At 47.1% G+C, this 19,213-nt stretch overlaps 1 protein-coding gene across 2 annotated transcripts in view; it reads right to left on the bottom strand.

Annotated features, from left to right (window-relative positions):
* HSPA12A (heat shock protein family A (Hsp70) member 12A) overlaps positions 1-16,532 on the bottom strand; it is a 146,083-nt gene extending 129,551 nt beyond the window's left edge. Inside the window, exon 1 of one of the 2 annotated variants that reach the window (XM_081823432.1) lies at positions 16,445-16,532. In XM_081823432.1, coding sequence (XP_081679558.1) covers positions 16,445-16,532 — 88 coding nt within the window. Of the gene's footprint in view, positions 1-9,618; positions 9,639-16,444 lie in introns of those variants that run through there. The other variant, XM_081823435.1, reaches the window with a different exon arrangement.
* Between the last annotated feature and the right edge of the window lie 2,681 nt (positions 16,533-19,213).

The following is a 19,213-nucleotide window of genomic DNA, read 5'->3' as shown; positions in this document are numbered from 1 at the left end:
TTTTTTTTAAAGATTTTATTTATTTATTTGACAGAGAGAGAGAGATAGCGAGAGCAGGAACACAAGCAGGGGGAGTGGGAGAGGGAGAAGCAGACTCCCCGCTGAGCAGGGAGCCTGATGCGGGGCTCGATCCCAGGACCCTGGGATCATGACCTGAGCCGAAGGCAGACGCTTAACGACTGAGCCACCCAGGCGCCCCATCAGATTTTTTTTTTTAATTAACAAATGGAGAAACCCTATCTGCCATCTTTGCCTAGGGATCTGGAATTGGCACTTCCACTGTTGGTGGCTTGTGATTTTCCCCAGCTCTCTAGAAGCTTCTGAGATCTATTTTTTCCTAACAGAGGCTTTGTCTGTAGTGAATGAACCCTGATGACAAAGATGGCTTGCTTAAAACAATGAGTTATAGAGACAATAGGAAAGAAGGTGCTGGCTTAGTGGGCTCGGCACTAACCCCCCAACACAGCCATCTGTGGTAATCTTAGCTGAGCCACTCCTGATGCTGTCAAGTTCACTCCTTCCACAGCTCTGGCAGAGGAAATCCAGGGCAGGCCATGGCACCCTCCCTCTAAATGTAATATTCTGTTTAAGGTCTCCCTGCGCTCCACCACTCATGTATGTCAGGCTGCCAACAGCATGAAGAGAAGGGGAGAATCGAGGCCATTGTTTAAATATTTCAGGCTCGCTTTCCCTATGTCCCTCCCAGCTCCAAATACTTCTGCTTCAAAAATGTGGGTCATTCAAGATAATCTGCAGAATACGAAGAGGGTGTGAGATCATCTCGCTGCTCTCCGAGCGGGGATGGCTTTGGTGGCCTGGGTCAGACACCTGGCAGCCCTCCCGGATGTCACCCAGCAGCCAATCAGGCACTGGTTCCTGCTGACCCGGCCTCCACAATGACACTGGTCTCCAGCTCCCTCGTCCTCTGCAGCGGCTCTGCGGGGCCAGGCCCTCATGGGCTCCCACCTGGGCTGCTACGTCAGCCCCATCGGGTCTCCATGCACCCACCCCGTCTCACCCCTGCCACACACTGCCACTGGGTTTCTCCAAGTAGGAACAAACCTGATCACATCGGTCCTCTCCCTAAGAGCTTGGGTGGTTCTCCCTAAGCCACAGAATAAAGTCTGAACTCCTTGCCCTGGCATAAGAGCTCCATCCCGCGGAGAACCCACGAGCCTTCCTGTCCCTCTTGGCCCCTTGAAGGTTCTGCCTCAGCCCAGCGAGTCCCACCCCTCAGGGGAAGCCCCCATCACCCACGCACTTTCTCCATTCTGCTCGGTGGCTTGACGCCAAGCGTAAAAGCAGTGACATTGGGAAGGAGGACACAGACACATCTCCACACACTGCCCCCACCAAAGCCAGTGCCACAGCGTGTCCCCACAACCCATGGACAGAATGGCCTGATGTCCCCGAGGGAAAATGCACCTGTCAGAGATGAGAAGTGTTAGAACGAGGGACATGGCAGCACGTGATCCACAAACCTTGGGTCTGTACAATCAGTGAGTGTGAAGAGCAAAATTTGTCTTGATGAGATAGAAATTTAAAACAAAGGAAAATAACAAATGCTTCATGGTGGACAGACATCCCCCCATCACACCCTAGTGTGCCCCCTGGAGTGGCCATCGGCAGTCACACCTGCTGGCAGCCCCCCCGGGGTGCACATTGCCGGGTCTGTTAACCCTGAACCAGCCCTCACTGCCCACTGGCCCTTGCTTCCTGTCTCTGGGCCTCTCTGGTGCTCACAGCTGACTGGGTACTTTGGCTCCATTCTCTCTGGGAAAGACCTACAGAAAGGGCCCCCCTGACCTGGGGACCCCTGACTTTTTCTCTTCCTCACAGACAGCCCCACCTGGGGCAGCCTGGGCCCTGTGTCTATATTCCACCCACAGGGGTTATCTACTGGTTCCAAACTCACATTTTTCCAGCTCCCAAATTCTGCTTTTGCCATCCTTTCTGCCCCAAATGCCCATAAACCACCCTGCAACCTCCTATGCCCCTCTTATCTATATGGTTCCACTTCTTAGATTTCCTGGATCCACCCACTCCTCACTCCAACAAACAGGAAAGAAGTGATCCCCATTGTGCATTACCTAGGATGGGTAGGAGCTGTCTAGAGAACAGTGACAATAGGGGGATGTCATTATATTAAATAATATGTGAACTGGAAATGTACCTAACGAGGAGATCTGTATGTGATCCTATGTGTTTAGGAATAATTTATGTTTTTAATGGTAGAGATAGGTTGTAATGAATCAGCTGCATTAGAATTAGACAAATATATCTTAATCAACAAAATACAGAAAAACCAAGGAAAAACAATACATTTTCTGCATTTTGACAAACATCTTGGTCAGCGGGACACTGGTTGACACAGGAATACCAAAGAGGAGGAGACTCATTTTGCCATTTTAGGGACCACAATAGAGGTGGGAGGTGGATTTGGGGATTTGTGCAGAGAACAGTCACTGTGATCACCTGAGGGGGATGCAGGTCGCATCCAGCCTACGCGAGGACTCGGGAGTGGCGCCTGCCTGTTGTTTCTGCCATGGATGTGGCCACAAAGATTGCAAATACATGTCAGCCCTCAGTCCTCATCAGACATGACCCATCCGCACCATTCAACAGAGCAGACCACCCCCTCTTCCTAGAAATATCTTCTTCATTTGACTTGCAGGACACCTGGTTTCCCTCCTCCATCGATGGAGCAGCACCTCAGACTTGTTCACTGGTTGGTTCTCTCCATGAGCTTTAAATGTGGGCATGGCCCAGGCTCAAGTCCACAGACGTCTCTTTTCCATAAATGCTCTGTCCTTGGGGGATCTCTTGTGGTAACGACTCCCACGCAGACATTTCTAGCCTGAGCTCATCTACCTCCATCTGCATGTCTCATGGGTAACTCTAGTCAACAGGCCCCAAACCTCATCTCCTCCCAGAGTCTGCCCTTCGCCAGCCGTCTGCACCTCAGGAACTGGCGACTCCATCCTTCCATGTGCTCAGACCAAACGTGCCAGCATTGTTCTTGCCTTCCCTTTGCCACACCCCCACATCCAGTCACCAGAAATCCTGGGGCCTCCCCTCCAGCCTCTGTCTGCGTCTCCCCACTGCCCCCGCTGTCACCCTAAGCTGAAAATTGGCACTGTCTCTGTTATCTTGCAATAGTTCCCTAACAGGCCTCCCTGCCTCTCCTCTGCCCACCCCAGTCCCCACCAAAGTGTCCTCAGAACATGGCCTCTGGGATCCTTCAAACATGTAAGTCAGATCATGCCACCCCTTCACTCAAGCCCCTGGCTTCCCATCTCACAAGAGAAGCTGGCTATCCTGCAAGGCTCCACCTGGCCTCATCCCCCAGCTATGTGGCCTCCTTGCTGGACCTCCAACACACAGGCAACTCCTACCTCAGGACTTCTGCACTAGCTGTTCTTCTGCCCAGGATGCTCCTCCCTCCCATACCCCCATGGCTTGATCCCACACCCTCTTCAGTGTCAAATGTCACCTTCTCAGTGAGGCCTCCCTGGACTTCTTACTTTAAATTCTAACCCCATGTCCACCCCAACCTTCCCTCTCCCCCATTCAGCTTTAGTCCTTCTCTAGAACATCTGACATAGCCGTTAAGATTTGTGTATACCCACACAGACACACAAACACACTCTAGAGTGTAAGCTCCATGAGGACAAGAATTTTTATGTTTCATTCACGGCTGTATCCTAATGTCTAGAACAGCACTTGTCACAGAATAGACGACAGATAAACATTTGTTGACTGGTTTGTGGTCCCATATGGATTCACCTGAGTCATTTGCCAACTCAAATGCATGGGAAGAAGCCCTGGGCCCCAGGGGACAGGATGGCAAGTCAGTATCACAGGACCCACTGTGGGCACTTGCAGTGCTGGACTCACCTGTAAACCTTCACTGTGCCTCTCACATCTCAGGATCCTCAGAGCCTACCGTGGGGCCTAAAACAAGGTGAGTGGATAGATGCTTGTTGAACTAATGAAATCCAGATAATTCAGGCCAAAGAGGAACCTGAATTAAATGAGATAATATGATACCACAGATGTGGTTCAAAAGACTCCTTTTCATGCTCTGCTCACCCTCCGGTGGTTGCTGAGGCAACCACATCACTTCTGGGTAACAGTATTTCACTTCGGGCCCAGGAAGTTGAACTCCTGAGTTTACCTGAGGACGTGGAGTTTCTGAGTAGCTTCCCACATTCACACTTGCTCCCGTCATTGTCCACATAGGAACTTTTCTCCACTGTGTGTGGAGGGGGTACAGAATAGGTCATCATAAGCATGGGTTATAGACTTCCCTCCACACTTACCAGCCTTATACATGACTTTAACCCATGTGATCCTGTTTCTTCATCTGACGTTAATTCTCTTATCATAAGAGGATAACTGGCAAGTGAGTTTGGTGTGCCAGATTCAGAAGTCACTTGTTAAAGGAGATTTATGGTTTGCTAACATATAGAAGGCAGGAATTACCGGGACCCACTGCAAGTTCACAGAGAAAAAGCTCTGTCAGTTAAATCTTGTTTCTTTCTTTGACAGGATTACCAGACTGGTAGAGATGAAGTAGACCAAGGATTTAGGAATTCAGTAGGGCATTTGATAAATTCAGTGGGGTTACCATATGGACTGGATGCAAGGACTACTGAATTGGGTACAAGGACCATTGGTTGAATACTGTTATCGGGGGGCTGAAATCCAGTGATCTCAGAGGGAGGTTCTGAACTCAGATCTCAAAGCCTCTGTCCTTGGCAAAGTCCTGCTGAACATTTTTATCACTGGCTTGAATGAAAACTTTAAAAAGGATATGTTCACTACATTTGGGGATAAGCTAAAGGACAAAGATATCATGACCAGGGTCAGAATTAGTGTCCAAGTCAATCTCTTAGACTACAGACAATGGGTTGAATCTAAAAATATGAAATGGAAAAGCCAGTGTGCTACCTTTGGCTCCTTAGGGCTACCTGTCCAGGTGCACAGTGAGGGAAACATGGCACAGCAGCAGAAGACTTGAAAAAGTATGATGGGATTCTGTTGACGTGAGTCAAAAGTGTGATGTTGTTACGCAGACCACCCCACCCCACCTCAGACCCTCCCACAAAAAGCTAACTTTGTCTTGGGTTATACTCATGGAATTGTACCCACAAGTGTGAGGTGCATCCCACTGTGCACATTCCAGTGGTTGTAAGGACTACATTTTAAAAGGGATTCAAAATGAACAATCCAAAAATGAAATTAAGAAGACAATTACATCTACAATACCATAAAAAGCAACAAAATATTTAGGAATAAACTTAACAGAACAAGTGTAAAACTTATACTCTGAAAACAAAAACACTGTTGAAAGAAATTAAAGAAGACCTAAGTAAATGGGAAGACATCCTATGTACATGGATCAGAAGACTTACTATTGTTGGCATGGCAAACATGCCAAAACTCCCCAAATTGATCTACATTTGAGCACAATCTATAAAAATCCCAACTGGCTTCTTTATAGAAATTGACAAGCTGATCCTAAATTCATATGGAAATGCAAGGGATCCAGAATGGCCAAAACAATCTTGACAAATAAAAATAAGGTTGGAACACTCATACTCTGTAATTCCAAAATTTACTACAGAGCTTCAATAATTAAGACAGTGTGGTACTGGATAAGGACAGACAGATTGATCAAGGGAACAGACCTGAAAGTCCAGAAATACACCCTCACATTTATAATCAACTGATTTTTGACAAGGATGCTAAGATGATTTAGTGGGAGAAAGGAATCATATTTTTAATAAATGGTGCTAGGACAACTAGATATCATACAAAACAGTGAGCCGACCTCTTCATCACACCATATTCAAAACTGGATTCAAAATAGAAGAAAGACCTAAATGAAGAGCTAAAACTATGAGACTCTTATTAAAAGAAAAGAAGAAAAAATAGACATAAATCTCTGTGACCCTAGACTAGGTTTCTTAAGATACGACACCAAAAGAATAAGCAAAAAAGAAAAAAACAGATAAATTTGGCTTAATCAAAATTCAAAACTTCTGTGCTTCAAAGGACACTATCAAAGAAGTGAAAAGACAATATATAGAATGGGAGAGAAATATTTGAAAATCATGTATCTGATGAGGGAGTATGCGTATCTAGAATATGTATCTAGAATATATAAAGAACTCTTATAAGCAAATAATAAAAAGATACAACTCAATTTAAAAATTAGCAAAGGATCTGAGTAGACATTTCTCCAAAGACGATACAGAAATGGCCAACAGGCCAACATCTACCGGCATCAGTGAAAAGCAAATCAAAACACAATGATATACCCTTTCACACCCATGAGGATGACTCTAATCAAAAAGACAGATAATACCCTAAGATGAAGCAATTGCACTACTAGTTATTTACCCAAAGGATACAAAAATACTAATTCAAAGGGGCACATGCACCCCAATGTTTACTGCAACATTACCTACAATAGCCAAATTATGGAAACAGCCCAAGTATCCATCAACTGATAAATGGATAAAGCAGATGTGAGATTGAGATATGTGTGTGTGTATATATATATATATATATATATGCACACACACATACACACACACACACGTGTATATATATTCAATGGAATATTACTTAGCCATAAAAAAGAGTGAAATCTTGCCATTTGCACTGACATGGATGGAGCTAGAGAGTATTACGCTAACTGATATAAGTCAGTCAGAGAAAGACAGATACCATATGATTTCACTCATATGTGGAATTTAAGAAACAAAACAAATGAACAAAGGGGAAAAAAGAGAGAGGCAAACCAAGAAACAGACTCTTAGCTATAGAGAAAAAATTGGTGGTAACCAGAGGAGAGTTGGGTGGGTGGGGGATGAGTTAAATAGGTGATGGGTCAGGGGCGCCTGGGTGGCTCAGTTGGTTAAGCATCAGACTCTTGATTTTGGCTCAGGTCATGATCTCAGGGTCGTGAGAGCGAGCCCCGTGTCAGGCTCCCCACTGGGCATAGAGCCTGCTTAAGAGTCTCTCTCTCTCCCTCTGCCCCTCACTGCCCCACTCACACTCTCTCTCGCTCTCTTTCTCTCTCTCTCATAAATAAATAGGTGATGGGGATTAAGGAGGACACTTGTGATGGGCACTGGGTATTGTATGGAAGTGTTAATCCACTATATCATACACCTGAAACTAATATGATGCTGTAAGTTAACTAACTGGAATTTGAATAAAAACTTTAAAAAACCCCACAGATAATAATAAGTGTTGGTGAGGATGTGGAAAAATCCGACCCCTCACATGCTGCTAGATGGAATGTAAAATGGTGCAGCCACTTTGGAAAACAGTCTGGAAGTTCCTCAAAAAGTGAGGCACAGAGTTACCACACGACCCAGCAATTCCGCTCCTAGGTATGTACTCAAGAGAAGTGAAAACTTGCATCCACACCACAACGTGTACAGCATTATTCCTAAGAGCCAGTAAGTGGAAACAACCACAATGTCCATCACCTGACTAATGAATAAACACAATGTGGTATCTCCACACACTGGAATATTATTCAGCAATGAAGTACTGATACAGGCTACAACAGGGACCAACCTTAAAACCACTGCCCAGGATGGAAGAAGTCATTACAAGAGACCACAGGCCCCGTACAATGGCATTTACATGAAATGCCCATAATAGGCAACTCCATAGTGAGGAAAAGCAATGAGTAGTTTCTGAGGGCTGGGGTTTTGGGGGAAACTGCAGAGTGAGTGCTAATGGGTACAGGGTTTTCTTTTGGGGTGATGAAAGATTGATTCGTGATGGCTGTACAACTCTGTGATACACTAAGAATCATTGGATTATACACTTTAAATGAGTGAAATGCATGGTATGTGAATTATAGCTCAAAAACATCATCATAAGAAGAGGGGGCACCAACAAACTGGGTCTCAGAATGACAAAAGGCTATAAAATCACATCCTAGGAGAAAAAGCTAAAGAGACTGGAAGTAAAACAGAAAGACACTGGGGAAGAAGCCATCTTCAAATATTTGAAAGGCTCGCCCATGGAAAGGGACTTAGATGACCATGTGGCCTTGAAGCAGACTCCGCTCCTCCACCTGGACAGCTCACCCCCTGCCCACACCCCGTAACTTCCACACACCTTTCACATCTCAGCTTAACTGTTATGCCCAGGGACACTGTTTGGGACTCCTTCCCCCCATCTTTGCTGAGCACCCTCCTAGAATCAGAGCACTCCTATGTGATGACCTATTTATTTCGTCTTTGGGTTATGGTCTGAGGACCTCCCTAAATTACTAGCTCCATGAAGGGACCCTGTTGGCTTCCATGCACTTTTGTCTCCCTGGAATGTGCCAAGGTTCCCGGTATATAGGAGGTGGTTAAGAAGTATTGGTTGAATGAAAAGATGAATAAATCCTAACTATTAGAAATTACAAACAGATAGTGTAGGGAAGAACTTTCTGTAATCAGAGCTGCCAACAGGTGCGATGAGCTGTCCTGAGTACCCTTGCACCTCCCTCCATTTGGAACTGTTCAAGCATATGGGGGCAAAGGTGTCATTGCTCCATGACACCTCTGTGTCATGATTAAAGCACCAAAGAGATGGTCATATGGGGTTTCTTTCCCTTCTGTTTTAAAATCTCAGAAAGAGTTCATGTACTCCAGAAAAATCCTAAAAGGCAGGTAAGAAAAGTAAGTAAATCAAATCACCCATAATCTCCCTACCAAGTTATGGTTGCAGTTAATACAGTACAGTTGACCCTTGTACAACACAGGAGTTAGGGGTGCTGACTCCCTGCACAGCGGAAAAATCCCCATACAACTCCTGACTCTCCCAAAACTTGACTACTAAGAGCCTATTGCCGACCAGAAGCCTTAGCAATAACATAAACAGTCAATTAACACATATTTTATATGTTATAGGTATTATAAACTATATTCTTACCATAAAATAAGCTAGAAAAAATGTCACCAAGAAAATCATAAGGGAAAACACATTTACGGTACTATACTACATGTCTCAAAAATAAATCTGCCTATAAGTAGACCTGCAGAGTTCAAACCCAGGCGGTTCAAGGGTCCACTGTATATCCTTCTGGACTTCGGCTGTGTAGCATTTCATTGTACAGACAAATACTACTTCAATTAGTATGGGATCATGTCAGTCTTTGGACATTCCGCAATGTTTAATCATAGTTCCTAGCTCAAATTTATCGGATGTTTAATTAGTGCCGGGCCCTGTGCTAAACATTTCATATGCATTAGATAACCCAATGAGGTGGATACTTACTAATATGCACATTTCATATTAGAAACACGGAAACTGGGGTTTAGAGAAATCACCTAACTCTGTCATGATCATAGACTGGAGAATGGCAGAGCGAGATTCAGATGCCAATGACCGCAGCGAAAACTCGCATCCAGTATTCCATACAATACCCGGCAGAGCGAGATTCAGATGCCAATAATCCGACCTCAGACTCTAGAGAGGGTCCCACTTGTGTTTGCTGAATGAATCACCAAGTGAATACACGAGCGAGTGAATGTGAGCTCAACTCCCCACACCAGGCAGAATTAAGCTTTTCTTAACCAGCAGGTTGGTGCCTACCTTACAAATGCTCTAAATCTTGTATCCCTCGTGTCTTCTTGGGTTACTCTATCTTAAGGCTAGAAATGGAGCTCCCCACCAGCTCCCCACCAGCTCCCCACCAGCTAGTGGAGACTCTTCCTCCGGGGGAGCCTCCAGCACCTTCTTGGGTGAACCTCTCTCTGCACGGTCTCCGTGGTCCAGGCTTAGTCACCTGCAGAGCCCGCGCTGGGCCACTTCCGGCCGCGCTGGGCCACTTCCGGCCACCCGCCCCCCAATCCGCGCCGAAGCGGAGGGCCCCCGCGGCCGCTCGTCCGCTTCAAAGATGAGGCGCCACGTCCCGCTGGTACAGGCGCCGCCCGTGCTGGTGCCACCGCCACCGCCAGTGCTGGTGCCACCACCACGGTGCAAGTGCCACCAGCTCTGCCAGCGCCGGGCTCACCGCCTCTGCTGCCGCTGCCGCCGCGTCACCGAAGCTGGGGGGGCGGGGAGGGGCAGGCATGGGGGCTGGGAGCTTTCTGTCCCTGTGGACAGATGAGGGACGGCCCGAGAGACATCGGGAAGCCTGCGGAGTCACGCTCTCCTCCAAATGAAGCTTTGCCAGGGACTGTGTGTCGGGCTCTCCTGCAAGAGGGCTTCTTGGCTCGTGCAAACAGAGTTCTAGAAAGCCCAACCCACCTTCCCCGGAGGCGCCTCTAAATACGGGGGACGGGGTGGGGGTGGGGTGGGGGTGGGGTGGGGCCCCGCAGCGCAGCCCCAGCTGGGACCCGCCTCCCAACAGCCAACGCCAACGCCCGCCTGCTTGCAGCCCACCCGCACTTCTGTCCCTGTCCCACCGCTGTGGAGACACGGGGGTGGCCTCCCTTTTACCGCGCCACGAGCCCTCACCGCGCGCACCCGTGGACTCACCTTCTGACTCGGCCCTATTTTCCCCTCAGTCCTGTTTCTCAAATACACCATCCTTATCATTTCACCACAGGAGTGTCTCCAGGGCCCTCTCGGAATAAGGCGGGAAGTTAGAGAAGTAGGGGGAGTTACCAGGACGCGTCGATGAGAACGTGTAGACGCGCATTTTGAAGAGGGGAAGCCCGTTTCCAACGCTGGTGTGTTTCGTTGGGATTTTTTGGGGTTTTGTTTTTGTTTTTGTTTTGTTTTTTGTGAAGACCTGAAACGAGCAGAAATTCTTGGCCAAGTGACTTGGGAGTTCCAGGTGAAAAGCAGGCCTCTCTCGGGAAGCTTTGTGAACGTGAATTACAGAATTAGAGACGGTTCGCTCCTGGCTTTTTGTGGACGGACATTAAGAACACTGTCTGGCACGGCTCATCCCGGGCAAGGTCGGCATTAGGGGCCTCCACCCTTCCTGACCCTCCAGTCTTCAGCCCAGAACTCCTTCCTTAAAGAGCACCCAGACTCTCACGCCACCCGCGGGTCCGCCGTACCAGACCAATTCAAGTTACGGTTTGAACGCTGTCTCTCCATGCTTCCCAGCCAGAAGAGTCACAGAACCCCAAAGGCAGGGCCATCTGCATAACTTATGCGACCCAGTACACAATGAAAATGCAGGATCCCTCATTCGAATTATTAAGAATTTCCCGACAGCAACATCAGAGCATTAAAACAAGCACAGGGCCCCCCGCAACTACAGGGGTCCCCTGTCCAAGCTGGCCCTGCCTGCCCAAAGGAACGTAATGATACACCAAGGACACTCAGGCATAGTTTAGAAAAGTTATTTTTACATATAACCGCAAAGCCCTATTTTTTTAATGGAAAAACACTAAAGATTGACAGATATTTTTAAAAATTTTAAAAACTTCAGACACGCCATTCTTGCCAAAGTGCCAGTTGATTCAGCTCTGCCATTTGGACTCCTTTGGTGAAAAAGCATGAGAGACTGTCTTAACTTTCACCCTGCTTCCCTCCAGGGCTCTATACCCTGAAAGCATTTTGCATAACAAGAGAGAAGCCTGGAGCGAGTAACAAGACCGTCAATGCCACAGCAAAGCCGTAAAGGGTCAGATCCCCACGGACCTACATGATTCTCAAAGGATGGACAGGATCTGGCAAGGCCAAGAGGAAGGGAGCAAAGGAGCAGAGAGAGAAGCAAAGGGCATGACTGGTCAGTGGCAGGAAGAGGGTCAACAGGAGAGCAGGGAGGGCTCACCCAGGGCCACTGAACTACTTTAGAAAATCAGTAAGAACCTGACAGCTTGTAAAGTTTTAGAATCTGATTTTAAAACTGCGATTTCATGCTCATGTAGGGTAAAAATAAGTGTGACAAATGGGAACCTGTCTATACATGACACATGAACTGTTTCCCCTCTGTAAGCAAGCAACAGCATGAGCACAGGATCCACAAGGGAGTTTTTTGCCCTTGAACTGACTATGACTGAATCTTCACCCAACTTTCCAGATCTCATGGGTGCCTCTTAGCTCTAACAGAGCTTTTTGGTTTTGTGCTAAGGCTTCTCTCAGCTGGGTCTTAGTCTTGCCCTTTGCATAATGCACAGCACCTTACAGAACAGAAGGAGACCCATGCTCACATCATTCACAAGGTCAGGCTCAAGAAGACCGAATGATGAAGAAAAGTGTTTGGACAAAGTAGGACTCATCTCTATACCTGAGACAATGCATAGTGAAAAAAACTCAAAAACACCCTTCTACCCAGACATCCGCCTCCTCTGATAACCATCGGGTTTAACGGATTCTACACCCAGAGCAGAACTTGGAGAGCTTCAAGGTCTAGCTTTAGGAGTCTCCAGGCCAAGGTACATGCTGTCTCACCCATGCTACAAGGTAACTAGGTTAACACAGACTACAAACTCATCGTCCAAAGTCAAAGAGGTGGGAATGCATGTATATTCGTCCCGAGGCTGATTCTCTTGCTCCCTGCCTCTTACTCTCTTTATATACATATATATGGCTGTTAACTTATGCATATATATATACCTACATGTACATATATGTATCTTGTGTATATAACTATGTATGTACGTATAGTGTGCATATATGTTTGTATGTAAAAGACACATATATAGAGAATAAGAGAGGCAGGGAGAGAGAATGTGTGTGTGTATACCCATACCCACACCCACACACACATAAATATGTAGTACAATTCAATTCCATTAAATTCAACCCACATTTAGAGTCTCTGCCATGTGCTAGCCCTACACCAGGCACTAGACACAGACTTAGAGGAGAGTGTCACCAAACCCCACAAGCTCACCATCTAGAGGGGAGACACAATGAACCCAAACACAAGCATGGCGGCCACTTATAATGGGAGGCAGCGTGGCTTGGTGGTTCTAGATCAAGGGTGGTTATTATGTGTGCTTGAATCATGCTGGCTGGGCTCAGGTCCCACTCCCCCACTTTCAAGCTGTGAGTTGAGCCACAGGCTCCTCATCAGTAAAATGAGCATCTACAACAGCACCTTCTTCATGGGGCAGTGAGGAATGAAGATATAACCAGCAAAAGCACTGACACTGGCACACAGAAGGCATTCAGTAAAAGGGAGCTTTTATTATTACAATGATTATTCTTATTGAGAAGACTGTGAGGTTGTGTGGGGGCGGGGCACAAAAAGAAAGAAAGGTCGATCTAACTTGGGGGTGTCAGGAGAAGCTTCAGGGAGGAGGTGGTATAAGGAATAGGTGTTTGTCAGGAGAACAATTGGGAGAGAAGGCATTCCAAGGATAAAAGAGGGTTTGTTCAAAGGCCCTGAGGCATGAAACATCCTGACAGGTCCTAAGAACTGCCAACAGATCAGCATAGCAGAGTAAGGGTTCAAGGTCAAAGAGAAGCCAGAATCAGATCTGAAAGGGCCACTGGAAAGCCTCAAACAATGGAATGACAAAATCAGATTTGCTTTCAGAAAGGTTTAGGTAATATCCAACTGAACATAATTTCGCCATTGTGAGAACCAGTTATCACAAGCACCACCGGAGTATATTAAGGCCACAAAACAGAAGACTTACTGCCATGTATGTGTTCTTTCCTCTCTTCGCAAGTCTTCCAAGTTTTTTGTTGCTTTGTTTCAGTTGTAGGAAATGACTGGCTTACTTTCCCATGCTGGTTTCATTGCTGCAGAACGTTTTTCTTTACCACTAATATCTTACAGAATGATTTTTAAATACTCATCTTCCTAACCACAGAGTCTTCAGTGGCCACTTCTTAGCATTCGTTAAGAGCCAGACACTAAATCCTCTGCCCTCAAAGTCCGCAGACAGCCATCACAGGTGGTGGGTCGGGCCTGGGAGACGGAGGTGGATGTGGGAGGCAGAGCCACGAGGGGTGTCTGTACTGGAACCAGAAGCAAAATCATATCCCAGGATGAAAGCGGGATGAGTGAACCAGGAAGGTCAATGCAGGAGAAGAAAATGAACATGTGCCAAGCACCAAAGGGATGGACCAGAATGCAAAGTGGACCTCTGAAGGGCATTCGGTGACCAAGGAGGTCCCTGGAGGGAAAAACTGGGAGACGGGCAACTGAACTGTCTGAAGGTGTCTGGATTCATTCGCTCACATGGCATTCATGAGGTTGGCCTATGAGTCGATTCTATTAATTCTCTTTGTTTGCGTCTGTCCTGGGTCTGGAGAGAATACTGTGATGCTGCGGAACCACACGTGGTCTCCAGCCACGAAGGACTCAGGGCCACAGAGAGAGGTCTCACTGCGAGCGGGCCCCTGATATGGACCAGGTATCCCCCCAGCGTGCCTAGAGATGCTGTCTCCTTCCATCTTCATTCCACGCCGTTGAGAAAATCACCAGATGGGAAGAGTCTCCTTTCTGGCCCCAATTTTCATTGTTCCCTATCTGAGATAACAGAGGCAGCAGGCGGGACAGAGAGCTGAAAACTGCCAGTTTCAGACTCCTATCACTGTAGTCTCCCTCCTCCTCCCCAGAACTGACCTCTTTGGGTCTGGTCTTTAGATTTTCATAAAACGAACACTGCTTTTTTTCTGATTCATTTTTGCCCCCTTTGATTTAACAAGCATGGCCCCCAGATGCTCCTGCATTAATCCTGCCATTCCCTGTCAGACAGACCACTGTCTGTGTGCGTGTGTGTGTGCACGTGCTCCAGTGCGGGTGTGTCCAATTCAGGACAAACAGGGAGTGCTGTCACCCCCACAGGACCCGCCAGTGTGTCCAAGTCAAATTCTGCACTCTGATGTCCTCTCGGTGAGTGCCATGGGATTGCCTCTTCATGCAGTGGCTGCTGAAGCCTGGGGCTCCCGAGCACCAGTGGTTATTTTGCTTAAATTGTTAAAAAAAAAAAAAAGTAGAAAACAAAAATAATATAGATGTGGCACTCCAACTTAGCTTGTATTTTATGGTCAACTGAGAAACTCAAAGAGCATTGCAGGAACAATTAAAGCAAGTGTGAAAAATAGCAGGATCTCTTATCAATTGCTCTTTGTTTCCCAGACAAAAATTTCTCTCTTGAAAAATCAAATCAGCAATAACTTATTTGTTGAACACCTACTATGTGTCAGGTACTCGACATCCAGTTGAACATTACAGGATTTCTTTTTCATTCTTGTCTTCCCTTTAAAACATTCAAAGCATTGATCAGGATGGTTTAGCTGTTTTCTCTTCAGGCAGTTTTCTTATTATGCGTGTCTTCAGAAGCTTAACACTCTGATGGCTATGCAGAGTTTTCTGCGTCTTTTTTGGTGTGTTTTGTTTTCTTCCTACTATTATGTTTTTGGGGGGTTTTTTTTGTTGTTGTTTTTTTTTTACCTAAAACTTTCCTTTTCTCTTCCTACTTTCTGATTTTAGGGAGGAAAAAAAATCTAGCATCTGAGGTCTGAGACTACTTGGAATGTCTGGGCCAGGGATTGCTAATGACCTCCCAGAGATAACCCAAATTGCTGATTTAGCAAAGCCCATTCTTGACCTTGACACAAGACAAGACAGGCAGAGGGAGAGGACTTGCCAGGCAGCAGTGAAAGAAGAGAGATCATGGAAGCGCTCAGATCTCCCCAGTCCCCCTCCCCCATTCAGCAAACACCTGGCTGAGTTGGAAAACATGACCGGTCCAACCTTCCTATTGGCACCAATTGAAGCTGTCAGCTCTCGGCTTGTCACCAGTTGCACTGGGAGGCCCCGGGCAGCCACAAGAGCCCTAATTAGGCAGAAATGACACTTCTACAACTGACCTGCCAGGACCTTTGGCAAACCATTTAACATCATTAGTTAACATTTTTAAAAAGTGTGAATGTAAATGAACAGCCAGTGGCTTTCAATGGAGTTTGTCGGTGGCATCCCCCCCTCCGCCCCCTGCCCCCCAGCTCACTCTTTCTCTTTTTACATGAATAGTCCACTTGTTTCCTCCAGAATTGGAGGGAGGCGCTGGGGAAGAAGGAAGAAGAGGACCAGTCCTCTGTGGGGAGAGACATGTTAAAGCATAAACAAGCTCGGAGGAGCGAGAGACCATCTCTTTCTGCCTCTGGATAGGCCTGAACTCCCACACAAGCCCCCAGAGGCAGCGGAGCCAGGCAGGGAGGGGACAGGAGTGCGCCCAGCCAGATCCCGCTCTGGGAGCTGTGCTTGTGAGTGTAGATGTCGGGCTGTTGCCCGTTCCAGGCTTTGAGTAGGTGGGAAACAATTTCATTTCTCGACTCAAGGGTGCTTCTGAAATACTCTTTCTCTCGTACCTCTTACCGCTTGTTAGCACTTTGAACGAGCAGATGTTCTGCAGTGATTTAGCAAATATCTTGTGTGTGCTTCAGTCTAACTGTACCAGCAAGAAATGGACCTCGTCCCTCTCCAAAGGAATGAAATCTGGGGGATAACGACTTCCGACGCTAGTTTGGTACTTACACAAATTCATTCCTTTCCTACCTGAAGCTGGTACTTCCCACCTGGAATCACACTTCATTTTGCTCTTTGCTGCACACCCACAGAGTCCGTACATGCCAACACTCTCCATCTGTAGGAAGGGGGAAAAGAGTTTCACTGTGAAAATGTCACTTCGTCTGTCCGCTTCTGCGCTGCTCTCAAAGCGTGGGTTCGTGCTGGGTGACAGCTGAAAGAGGCCACACAGGGTAGAAGGGAAGCAAACAGGTAAAGGGGGTCAGCAGAGGGGCCAGGTTCCTGGAGGGCCTTTGCACTTACCACCCACTGGTTGTGTGGCTCAGGCAAGGTGCTTTGCCTTGAGTCTCAGATGTTTTTATCTGTAAGACAGAGATAATGCCTTACTACTTCCGGTGAGAAAAAGAATAGATGGACATATCATGAGAACCGGAAGGCCCCATGTAAAGGTAAGGATTTCCAGACCTTTTAGAGCTGCCAAAATTGAGGCGTGGTGCCAGGCTCCCAGCTTAGTGAGACTCTGTCCTCTTGCTTCTCAAGACAGGCTGGACAAAGCCACGACACCACCAGCACATCCCAGGTCCCTCCCTGCCCACCCCCCCCCCGCCCCACCTCCACTCCTGCTTATTCTCCAAAGAGCTGTAAGTACCGCAAAGACAAGTGCAAGACAAATTCCTAAAACCCATGGTCCTATCAGCTCTTTAGCCTCTCTGCTGGATCCTAAGCAGTATGAGAGGGGAAGCCCATTTGTCTATCTCTGGATTTCCAGAAGCCCCGAGGACAGCGGTGGGGACACAGTAGATGCCCAATAAAGGTTTACTGCATCAAAATGCGATGCAGCTTCCAGACATGTGCTGACAGCAGTCGGAATGTGTGCTTTACGCAGGCAGCCCAGATCCCGAATTGGGAGAGCTTGACTTGTCCCTGAATTAAAAAGGAGTCAAATCAAGCCAGCGGCCTGTGATGGTGAATGCCTGCTAGGTAGCCATAAGAGAGAGAAGCAAAAGAAAACAATCTTAGTTTAGGGCAGAAAGAGGGAGAAAATACTGGAAAACGTCCTTAATAACGGTAAATGGGAAAGGGAGAGAAGAGCTCCTCGTGATGGGAGTATTTAGTGCTTTTAAGCTAAATACCTCAGCATATTAAGCAAATAGAGAAAAGCCAGCTAGAAGATGTCAGCAAATTGAACCGAACAGTGCTCAGAAAGCTCAGAAAGCCGATAGGAGGTGTCTGGGTTTGACCCCTTTTCCCATCACATGCCTGGTCTGCGCCCGCGTGTTTAGTGTTGCTTCTCCTCTCCAGCTGCGGAGCTTATTGAAAAGCTCTTGCTCCCCGCCTGGTTTTGGCACATTTTCTGCAGGTGCCTCCTACTGTGGCCACAATGGGCTGCTAGGGAGGTTTAGACCTGTCAACAGCTCCGGGGGAGGGGCGGCGGCGGCGGAGGGAGCGCAGCCATTGTCTTAAAGGGCCAGTGACATTGTGCGCCGCGCAGCCTGCAGCACCGGCACCTGCTAATGAGATGAGTCCTTTCTCCCGCTCGCTCTTTCTCTCTTTAATGATTTAACTTGATCGCTTTGGCTCCTTTCTGGACAGGGAATTGCTCCGTTGATAATATAAAGTAATGGCCTGTAAAACATTACTCCGCAACAACTACTCCCTTCCCTGGCTGAAAATGTCACAGCAATTGAAAAGCTCTTAGCCCAGTTCAAGAATGAGGTTGCTCAGGAGAACGGTCTTTGCATACGTCTCCAAGCACTCACGGGTCCCGAGAGCTGCAAGTTCTTGGTGTGTCTAATTGATTTTTTTTTTTTTAAAGATTTTATTTATTTGACAGAGAGAGACAACAGCGAGAGAGGGAACGCAAGCAGGGGGAGTGGGAGAGAGAGAAGCAGGCTCCCCACTGAGCAGGGAGCCCAATGCGGGGCTTGATCCCAGGACCCTGGGATCATGACCTGAGCCGAAGGCAGACGCCTAACGACTGAGCCACCCAGGCGCCCCGTGTCTAATTGATTTTTAAGACGGAGACTTCTCCCTCCTGCAGCTCAGGAGGATGGTGTGTGCGACTGTGGACAACTAACCCGACTAAAAACTCCCCTCAACGCTAGAATTAAGAGTTCATTCAGAGAAAGACATTCTTTTCTCAGAAGCCCTGAATTCGGAGGGATGGCTACATGGGTCAAGTGGGGTTTAGGAGAGTGTCTTCGTTCTCATCATATAAAAAGAAGGTATCTTTGTCTAGGAGGGAGTGGGGGCCTTGGTTTTGCAAAGTGGACTCGATGCTCTAATTGTTTAAGATTTGCTGATTTTTTTCAGACCTGTCACTTGGCGGCAGCAGTGACACACTGTGGGAATGGGGACCACACACTTGCGTTTTCATAAATACTTTATTAGTCATTGCCACGCCAACGTGGGGAGTAATTCACCTGGAGAAAAATCACTTTGTCGTAGGCATGAACCCGCCAGCAAAATAAACAGTGGTTAGTGACGGTTTCATTTTCCTCTGACAGGTGAAAGCCTAAGTCTGTATCTGAATAAGAGAAACTTTTTTCAGTTTAATTGGTGAAAGCACCACTTGCTAAATGAGAGGTTGCCGCGTTACTAATTCAGGAACAAAGCCCCAGGTGAATCACCTTCCAACCGGATGAGCCATGAATATTTTTTGTAGCTGATGAAGTAAGGGCAGTAGACATGCTTATTACGGTCAGTACTTTATAAAAAGGCAAAAACATCTGCCTGCTTACTTGACAAACCAGGGGATAGAGAACGTAGCTACCAAAAGGCCATTTAAAATTATAAATC

This window comes from Leptonychotes weddellii, chromosome 6, assembly GCF_054177405.1.
Source record: "Leptonychotes weddellii isolate Sample4059 chromosome 6, ASM5417740v2, whole genome shotgun sequence".
In the NCBI taxonomy this organism is placed as follows: domain Eukaryota; kingdom Metazoa; phylum Chordata; class Mammalia; order Carnivora; family Phocidae; genus Leptonychotes; species Leptonychotes weddellii.
The sequence above is the reverse complement of the archived record's forward strand: the minus strand, read 5'-3'. Positions and strand labels throughout refer to the sequence as shown.